At 56.6% G+C, this 9,112-nt stretch overlaps 1 protein-coding gene across 1 annotated transcript; it reads right to left on the reverse strand.

Moving 5' to 3' along the window:
• Positions 1–456: 456 nt before the first annotated feature.
• On the reverse strand, positions 457–7,121 carry LOC127464192 (uncharacterized). The gene is made up of 3 exons (XM_051774387.1): positions 6,662–7,121; positions 4,212–4,503; positions 457–730 (listed from the first exon to the last, which is right to left on the reverse strand). The coding sequence occupies exons 1-2, from the start codon at positions 7,117–7,119 to the stop codon at positions 4,254–4,256; spliced, it is 708 nt and encodes a 235-aa protein (XP_051630347.1). The 5' UTR covers positions 7,120–7,121; the 3' UTR covers positions 457–730; positions 4,212–4,253.
• Between the last annotated feature and the right edge of the window lie 1,991 nt (positions 7,122–9,112).

Genomic DNA, 9,112 nt, shown 5'->3' on the forward strand with positions numbered 1-9,112 from the left:
TCCCAAAGCCTGGATCCTGTTCCCAAAGCCTGGATCCTGTTCCCAAAGCCTGAATCCCATTCCCAAGGCCTGGATCCCATTCCCAAGGCCTGGATCCTGTTCCCAAGGCCTGGATCCTGTTCCCAAGGCCTGGATCCTTTTCCCAAAGCCTGAATACCATTCCCAAGGTCGAGATCCCATTCCCAAGGCCTGGATCCTGTTCCCAAAGCCTGGATCCCGTTCCCAAAGCCTGGATCCTGTTCCCAAGGCCTGGATCCTGTTCCCAAAGCCTGAATCCCATTCCCAAGGCCTGGATCCCATTCCCAAGGCCTGGATTCCATTCCCAAGGCCTGGATCCTGTTCCCAAGGCCTGGATCCCATTCCCTCCATTTTGGAGGGGGCGCCGCCCCATCCCGGCTCATCCCTGCTCCTTTTCCCTCAGGATGCAGACCCAGATCCGGGGCCGGCACAGCTCAAGCCTCTTTATTGGAGGGATTGGGGAGAATCCCAGCAGGAATTCCGCCTCTTCCCACCGGGAGAGCAGGGTGCCCCCGGCCCCGGAATTCTCCCGGGAGAATTCCAGGCTTATGGACACGCAGGGATCCTCTGCGGGGGGTGTGAAGCTGCCGGGATGGAGCTGGGCCCCAAAATCCTGGGATTTGTCGGGAAGAGCCTCTGGGAAGCGCCGGGAGCGGGATGAGGGGCAGCTCCGGGTGGGAAGGAGGAGCTGTGGGAATGCAGGGCGGGATAACTGGGAAAGAGGGAATGGGGGCATGAGGGAGTTCCAGGGGGGACTGGGGGGGAGCAGGGGGTGGAATTTTGGGAATTCCAAATTCCGAGATTTGGAAGCGGCGGGAATTCGGGAATGGGGGGGGGGGGAGGCAGTTGTGTGTGCCACGGACACGCCTGTGAGGGGGTCACGTGTGTGATGGGGTCACGTGTGTGATGGGGTCACGTGGTCGATGACGTCACACATTCAATGACGTCACAGATACAGCAACGTCACACATGCAACGACATCATGTGTGTGATGAGGTCACACATACAATGACATTGCCTGTGGTGCCATCACAGGTACAATGACATCACACCTACAATGATGTCACGTGTGTGATGACGTCACAGGTACCATGACATTGCCGGTGATGACGTCACACATACAATGACGTCACACAGACAACGAGGTCTCACGTGTGATGACATCACGCGTACAATGACGTCACACATATGATGTGGTCACGCGCGTGATGACGTCACACGTACGAATGACATTGCCTGTGACGACGTCACACGTACGATGACGTCACACGTACGATGACGTCACACATACAACAATGTCACGTGCATGGGGACATCACATGTACAGTGATGTCACACCTGCAATGGCATCAAACATACAATGATGTCACATGTGTGATGACATCACACGTTCAATGACGTCACACCTACAGTGAGGTCACGTGTGTGATGACGTCACACACACAATGACATTGCCTGTGGTGCCATCACACGTACAATGACATCACACCTACAATGATGTCACGTGTGTGATGACGTCACAGGTACCATGACACCGCCGGTGACGATGTCACACATACAATGATGTCACGCAGACAACGAGGTCTCGTGTGTGATGACATCACACGCACAGTGACGTCACAGATATGATGTGGTCACGTGCGTGATGACGTCACACGTACAAACGACATTGCCCGTGACGACATCACACGTACGATGACGTCACACCTACGATGACGTCACACATACAACGATGTCACGTGCATGGAGACATCACATGTACAGTGATGTCACACCTACGATGACATCACACATACAACGATGTAATATCTGTGATGACATCACACGTTCAATGACGTCACACGTGCAGTGAGGTCACGTGTGTGGAGACACCACACGTACAATGACGTCACACATACAATGACATCACACGTGCAGTGAGGTCACGTGTGTGATGATGTCACTGAACAATGACATTGTCTGTAGTGCCATCACATGTACAATGACATCACACATACAATGATGTCGTGCGTGTGATGTCATCACACGTGCAGTGACGCCACACGTACAATGACGTCACACGTGTGATGCCATCACAGACACGATGACGTCACACGTACAATGACATCGCCTGTGGTGCCCTCGCACGTTCGATGACGTCACATGTCATCACATGACATCAGAGCATGAGGGGGTGCCCACATGTGATGTCACCATACATGACACTCCATGTGTGACGTCATTGCATGTGTGACATCATTGTGTGTGTGATGTCATCACACACGTGACATCACCGTGTGTGTGACGTCACTGTATGTGCGCTGTCATCACACGTGTGATGCCGTGTGTGTGATGTCACTGTTCGTGTGACATCATCACCCACGGGGTTTCATTGGACATGTGATGTCACTGCGTGTATGACGTCATCACAGACATGACATCGTGTGCGTGATGTCATCTCACATGTGACATCATTGTGTGTGATGTCACTTCGTATATGTCATCACACACGTGACGTCATTGTACTGTGATGTCATCACACACGTGACGTCATTGAATGTGCGATGTCACTGTATTTGTGACGTCACTGCACGTATGACGTCATCACACACGTGGCATCACTGCATGTGTGAATGATTGCATGTGTGATGTCATCACGTGTTTGATGTCATCGTACGTGTGATATCGCACATGTGACGTCATCATGCGTGCTGTCATCGCACAGATGTCGTTGTACACGCGTGCGATGACGTCACAGGCGCGATGACGTCACGGGTGCAGTGACATCACATGAGGGTCCCCCCGTCCCATCCCCTCCCGTCCTCTCCCACCCCCGTGGGTCAAACCCATTCCCAGAGCACGAGGGTGCCCAGGACACCCCAAATCCCAGGATACCCCAAATCCCAGGATACCCCAAATCCCTGGAGCCCCCAAATCCCTGGAGCCCCCAAATCCCTGGAGCCCCCAAATCCCAGGATCCCCCAAATCTCAGGACACCGCAAATCCCGGGATACCCCAAATCCCTTGCCTGCCCCAATCCCAGGATCCCCCAAATTCCAGGTCCCCTCAGATCCCTGGACCCCCAAATCCCAGAATCCCCCAGATCCCAAGGATTCCACAAATCTCTTGCCCCCCCACAAATCCCTTGCCCTCTCCCCAAATCCCAGCATCCCCCAAATCCCTGACCCCCCAAATCCCAGGACACCCCGAATCCCTGGACCCCCAGATCCCTGGACCCCCAAATTCCAGGATCCCCCAAATCCCTTTATCCCCAAATCCCTTGACCCCCCCAGATCCCTGGACCCCCCAAATCCCCGCATCCCCCAAATCCCAGGATCCCCCAAATCCCTTGACCCCCCAAATTCCTTGCCTGCCTCAAATCCCGGGGTCCCCTAAATACCAGGACCTCCCAAATCCCCAAATCTCCCAAATCCCAGGATCCCCCAAATTCCAGGACCCCCCAGATCCCTGGATCCCCCAAATCCCTGGATCCCCCAATTCCCGTGACCCCCACCAAATCCCTGGACCCCCCAAATCCCAGGATCCCCCAGATTCCCAGATCCCCCAAAATCCCAACATCCCCCAAATCCCTGGACTCCTCCAAATCCCAGAATCCCCCAAATCCCAGCATCCCCCAAATCCCTTGACTCCCCCCCCAGATCCCAAGGATTCCCCAGATCCCAGGATCCCCCAAATCCCAGGATCCCCGAATCCCTTTACCCTCCCAAATCCCAGCATCCCCCAAATCCCTTGACCCCCCAAATCCCAGCATCCCCCAAATCCCTGGACTCCTCCAAATCCCAGGATCCTCCAAATCCCAGAATCCCCCAAAATCCCAGAATCCCTCCAAATCCCAGAATCCCTCCAAATCCCAGAATCCCCCCCAAATCCCAAGATCCCCCAAATCCCAGGATTCCCCAAAATCCCAGGATCCCCCCGGATCCCAGCATCCCCCAAATCCCTGGACCCTCCAAATCCCTGAACCTCCTTGATCCCTGGACCTCAAAATCCCTTGACCCCACAAATCCCTTGACCCCCCCAAATCCCAGGATCCCCGAATCCCTTTACCCTCCCAAATCCCAAGATCCCCCAAATCCCTTGACCTCCCAAATCCCTTGACCCCCCAAATCCCAGGATCCCCCCAAATCCCTGGATCCCCCCAAATCCCTGGATCCCCTCAAATCCCTGGATCCCCCCATCCCGTCGTCTCCTACCTTGAGCAGATCCCATCCCATCCCATTCCATCCCATCCCATCCTAGTGCTCCGTGTCCTCGCTGTCGCTCCGGAGGCTCCGGCTCAGCTCCGGGTGGATCCTTTGGGAATTGTCCTCTGGGTTCCGGAGGTTCCGGCTCAGCTCCGTGTGGATCCTTTGGGAATTGTCCTCTGGGTTCCGGAGGTTCCGGCTCAGCTCCAGGTGGATCCTTTGGGAATTGTCCTCCAGGCTCCGGGCCAGGCGTCCCGTCAGGAGCAGCACGTGGGACACCACCCGCACCCCCTGCCGGAGCCTGGGAATGGTGGGAGCCGTTCCAGCCGGGAACGCCGCTCCAGGGCGACAACGGGCTGGGATTTGGGGGGATCCAGGGATTTTGGGGGGGTGCTAGGAATTGGGGGATCCTAGGATTTGGGGGATCCTGGGATTTGGGGGGTCAAGGGATTTGGGGGGTCAAGGGATTTGGGGGATCCTGGGATTTGGGGGATCCAGGGATTTGGGGGGGTCAAGGGATTTGGGGGATCCTGGGATATGGGGGATCCAGGGATTTGGGGGATTCTTGGATTTGGGGGATCCTGGGATCTGGGGGGTCTGGAGATTTTGGGAATCCTGGGATCTGGGGGCGCTTCTAGGATTTGAGGGATCCTGGGGTCTGGGTGAAGGGATTTGGGGGGTCCAGGGATTTGGGAGGTCCAGGGATTTGAGGGGTCCAAAGATTTGGGGGATGATGGGATTTGGGGGATGCAGGGATTTGGGGGATCCTGGGATTTGGGGGGCAGGGGATTTGGGGGATTCTGGGATATGGGGGATGCTGGGATTTGGAGGGGTCAAGGGATCTGGGGGGTGGGTCAAGGGATTGGGGATCTCCATCCCCTTCCCATGGCTGTTATTCCTCCCCTTCCACTCCCAAATCCCACCTGTCCCTTGGAAGTCATGGGATACTTGGGAACACCTCCAGGTGTCCACAGGCTGGAATTTAGGGAATCATCTCCATGGAGCATCTCCAACCCCTTCCCATGGCTGTTATTCCTCCCCTTCCATTCCCAAATCCCGCCTGTCACCCGGGAACCTCCATGAAGGTTGTTGGAAACTTGGGAACATTCCAAGGCGTCCACAGGCTGGGATTTGGGATCTCCATCCCCTTCCCATGGCTGTTATTGCTCCCCTTCCACTCCCAAATCCCAACTGTCCCCTGGAAACTGTGGGATCCCTGGGAACACCTCCAGGCGTCCAGAGGCTGGAATTTGGGATCTCCATCCCCTTCCCATGGCTGTTATTCCTCCCCTTCCATTCCCAAATCCCAACGGTTCCCTGGGAACTGCCATGAAGGTTGTTGGAAACTTGGGAACATTCCAAGGCATCCACAGGCTAGGATTTGGGATCTCCATCCCCTTCCCACGGCTGTTATTCCTCCCCTTCCACTCCCAAATCCCACCTGTCACCCAGGAGCCGTGGGATACTTGGGAACATCCCCAGGTGTCCACAGGCTGGAATTTTGGGAATCATCTCCATGGAACATCCCAATCCCCTTCCCATGGCTGTTATTCCTCCCCTTCCACTCCCAAATCCCACCTGTCCCCTGGAAGTCATGGGATACTTGGAACATCTCCAAGTGTCCACAAGCTGGAATTTGGGATCTCAGCCCCATGGAACATCTCCAACCCCTTCTCATGACAATTATTCCTCCCTTTCCACTCCCAAATCCCACCTGTCCCCTGGGAACCGACATGAAGGTTGCTGGAAACTTGGGAACATTCCAAGGCATCCACAGGCTGGGATTTGGGATCTCCATCCCCTTCCCACGGCTGTTATTCCTCCCCTTCCACTCCCAAATCCCACCAGTCACCCAGGAGCCGTGGGACACTTGGGAACATCCCCAGGTGTCCACAGGCTGGAATTTTGGGATCTCAGCCCCATGGAACATCTCCAACCCCTTCTCATGACAATTATTCCTCCCTTTCCACTCCCAAATCCCACCTGTCCCCTGGGAACCGACATGAAGGTTGTTGGAAACTTGGGAACATTCCAAGGCATCCACAGGCTGGGATTTGGGATCTCCATCCCCTTCCCACGGCTGTTATTCCTCCCCTTCCACTCCCAAATCCCACCAGTCACCCAGGAGCCGTGGGATACTTGGGAACATCCCCAGGTGTCCACAGGCTGGAATTTTGGGATCTCAGCTCCATGGAGCATCTCCATCCCCTTCCCACGGCTGTTATTCCTCCCCTTCCACTCCCAAATCCCATCTGTTCACTGGGAGCCCTGGAAACCTTGGGAACATCCCCAGGTGTCCCCAGGCTGGAATTTGGGATCTCCATCCCCTTCCCACGGCTGTTATTCCTCCTTTTCCACTCCCAAATCCCACCCGTCCCCCGGGAGCCCCCGGAACCCTCGGGAACATTCCCGGGCCGGAATCCTGGCTCCCTTCCTCCCCCCATTCCCGAGTCACTCACTCCTCCTTCCTCTCCTCCAGCCGGGAATTCTCCTCCCGGGCCACGTGTTCCTCCAGCTCCCGGCGCACGTTTTCCAGGCTCTCCCGGAATTCCAGGTTGGCCTCGTGGATGGCGGGAAGCGCCCGGGCCACCACGTCCTGGAAGCGGCTCCCGTTTTCCTGCCGGGCGGCCGCCGCTTCCAGGGATCTCAGGGCGGCCTTGGAATCTTCCAGGAGCTCCCGGAGCTCCTCCAGATCCCGCCGGGAAGCGGGAGAAGGCCCGGAGGGGCCGCAGGGATTCGGGGTGTGGAAGGTGACCCCGCAGCGCTGGGAATTCCGGGCAGGGTCCCCATCCCGGGAAAAGGGGGATCCCGGGTGCTCCATCCCGGTTTTGGGCCTTTCCCGGGCGCCGGAGGGAGGGAGGAGGGCAAAGATTCCCACCAGGATCCAGCAGGAGAATCCGGGAATCGCCCAGATCATGGCGGCCTGGGGGAGAAACGGGAGTGGGGGGGTAAAATTCCCACCGAAATTCCCGCGTTTTTCCATCCTGGGATTTGGGATTTGGGATTGGATGATCCACAGGGAAAGGGGGAATTTTCCTACACTCCCCGAGTTTGGAAGAGCAAAATTCCCTCTGAAACTCCCACATTTTTCCATCCTGAAATTTGGGATTTGGGATTTGGGGGGGTCATATCCCGCTTTTCCCACACTATGGGTGATCCACAGGGAATGGGGGAATTTTCCTGCACTCCCCAAGTTTGGAAGAGCAAAATTCCCTCCAAAACTCCCACATTTTTCCATCCTGGGATTTGGGATTTGGAATTTGGGATTTGGGGGAGTCATATCCTGCTGTTCCCACATTTTTCCATCCTGGGATTTGGGATTTGGGATTGGATGATCCACAGGGAAAGGGGGAATTTTCCTGCACTCCCCGAGTTTGGAAGAGCAAAATTCCCTCTGAAACTCCCTCGTTTTTCCATCCCGGGATTTGGGATTTGGGGGGGTCATATCTCGCTCTTCCCACCCTATGGATGATCCACAGAGAAGGGGGGAACCCCCAAAATCCCTCATTTCCCCATCCTGACCGCCGGGATTTGGGAATCTGAGTCCCAGGGAGGGGTTAAAACGCGGGAGAGATCCCGAAATCCCCTCGGCATCCAGGGAAAAGCTGGAAAAGCCGCGGGCAGCCGAGGCGGCTCCTGCCAATCCCACAGCGGAAAACCTCCGGCGCCGGGATCGGGAGCGGGAGCCGGAGGGCTTGGAATGACAAAGGGGGGGGGGATTTGGGGATTTGGAGGGTCCCCCCGTCCCATCCCGGGTCCCTGCGCAGCGGGAATGTGTTCCCGGTTCTTCCCATCCCATCCCATCCCATCCCATCCCATCCCATCCCATCCCACCCCATCCCAGCTCATCCCACCCCATCCCAGTTTTTCCCAGCTCATTCCAACCCATCCCATCCCATCCCATCCCAGCTCATCCCAGTCCATCCCAACCCTTCCCATCCCATCCCGGCTCCCGGCGGGACTCCCCTCCCAAAAAAAAAAAAATCCGGGAATGCCGATCCCTCTTCCCTTCCCTTCCTTTCCCTTCCCCCTCCCTCTCTCCCGGATTTCGGGCGGCCGCGCTGGCATTTCCCTGGCACCGCGGGCCGGCTCCTTCCTTCCCTCCCTCTGGAATCCCAACATTCCAGCCCGATTCCGCCCTTTATTTTTAAATTTTTTTCCCTGATTTTCTCCCCTTCCCTTAAAACTCTCCCACCTTTTTTTTTTTGCTTTTTTTCCTTGCTTTTTTTCCCCTGTCTTTTCCCGGGGAGAATCCGTCGGGAACCGGCCGAAATTTGGGAATAATCCCGGGTTTTGGTTTTTTTTTTTTTTCGGGTGGTGCCGCCCGGGAAGAGGGAAGAGTCGGCGCCTGTGGAATGTCGAGGCAGAAATGTGGGAATGGGGATCCAAACTTTTCCCCCCCCCCTCCACTCCTCTCTTCCCAAAAAAATCCCGCCTGGAGCGACCCCGGGAAGGAGGGAAGGGGGGGGAGGGAATGGGGGTCTCGGGGAGCCCCCAAAATAACGCGGGCCCTTCACGGGATCCCCCCTGGACCCCTCTGAGACCCCCCCAAATCAATCTGGGACCCCTCAAATCCCTCCTGGGACGTCCCAGACCCTCCTGGGACCCCCCAAATCAATGTGGGACCCCCCCAAATCCCCCTGGGATGTCCCAGATCCTCCTGGGACCCCCCAAATCAATCTGGGACCCCCCAAATCACCCTGGGATCCCCCAGACCCTCCTGTGACCCCCCCCCCAAAATCAATCTGTGACTCCCCAAATCCCTCTGGGACCCCCCAGATTCCCCTCTGACCTCCAAATCCCCTCCTGGGACCCCCCAAATCAATCTGTGACTCCCCCAAATACCCCTAAGACCCCCCCTAGACCCTCCTGGGACCCCCCCAAATCCCCCTGGGATCCCCCAGCCCCTC

Source organism: Manacus candei, unplaced genomic scaffold (assembly GCF_025592945.1).
Source record: "Manacus candei isolate 608988 ecotype Guabito, Panama unplaced genomic scaffold, ASM2559294v1 h1tg000198l, whole genome shotgun sequence".
Classification (NCBI taxonomy): Eukaryota; Metazoa; Chordata; class Aves; order Passeriformes; family Pipridae; genus Manacus; species Manacus candei.

Excerpts from the sequence above, each read along its gene's own strand:
- LOC127464192 (XM_051774387.1), bottom strand. The coding sequence starts at position 7,119 with ATGATCTGGGCGATTCCCGGATTCTCCTGCTGGATCCTGGTGGGAATC. Across the intron at positions 4,504-6,661 it reads CTGGAGGAGAGGAAGGAGGA|GCTCCGGCAGGGGGTGCGGG; the intron begins GTGAGTGACTCG and ends CACCATTCCCAG.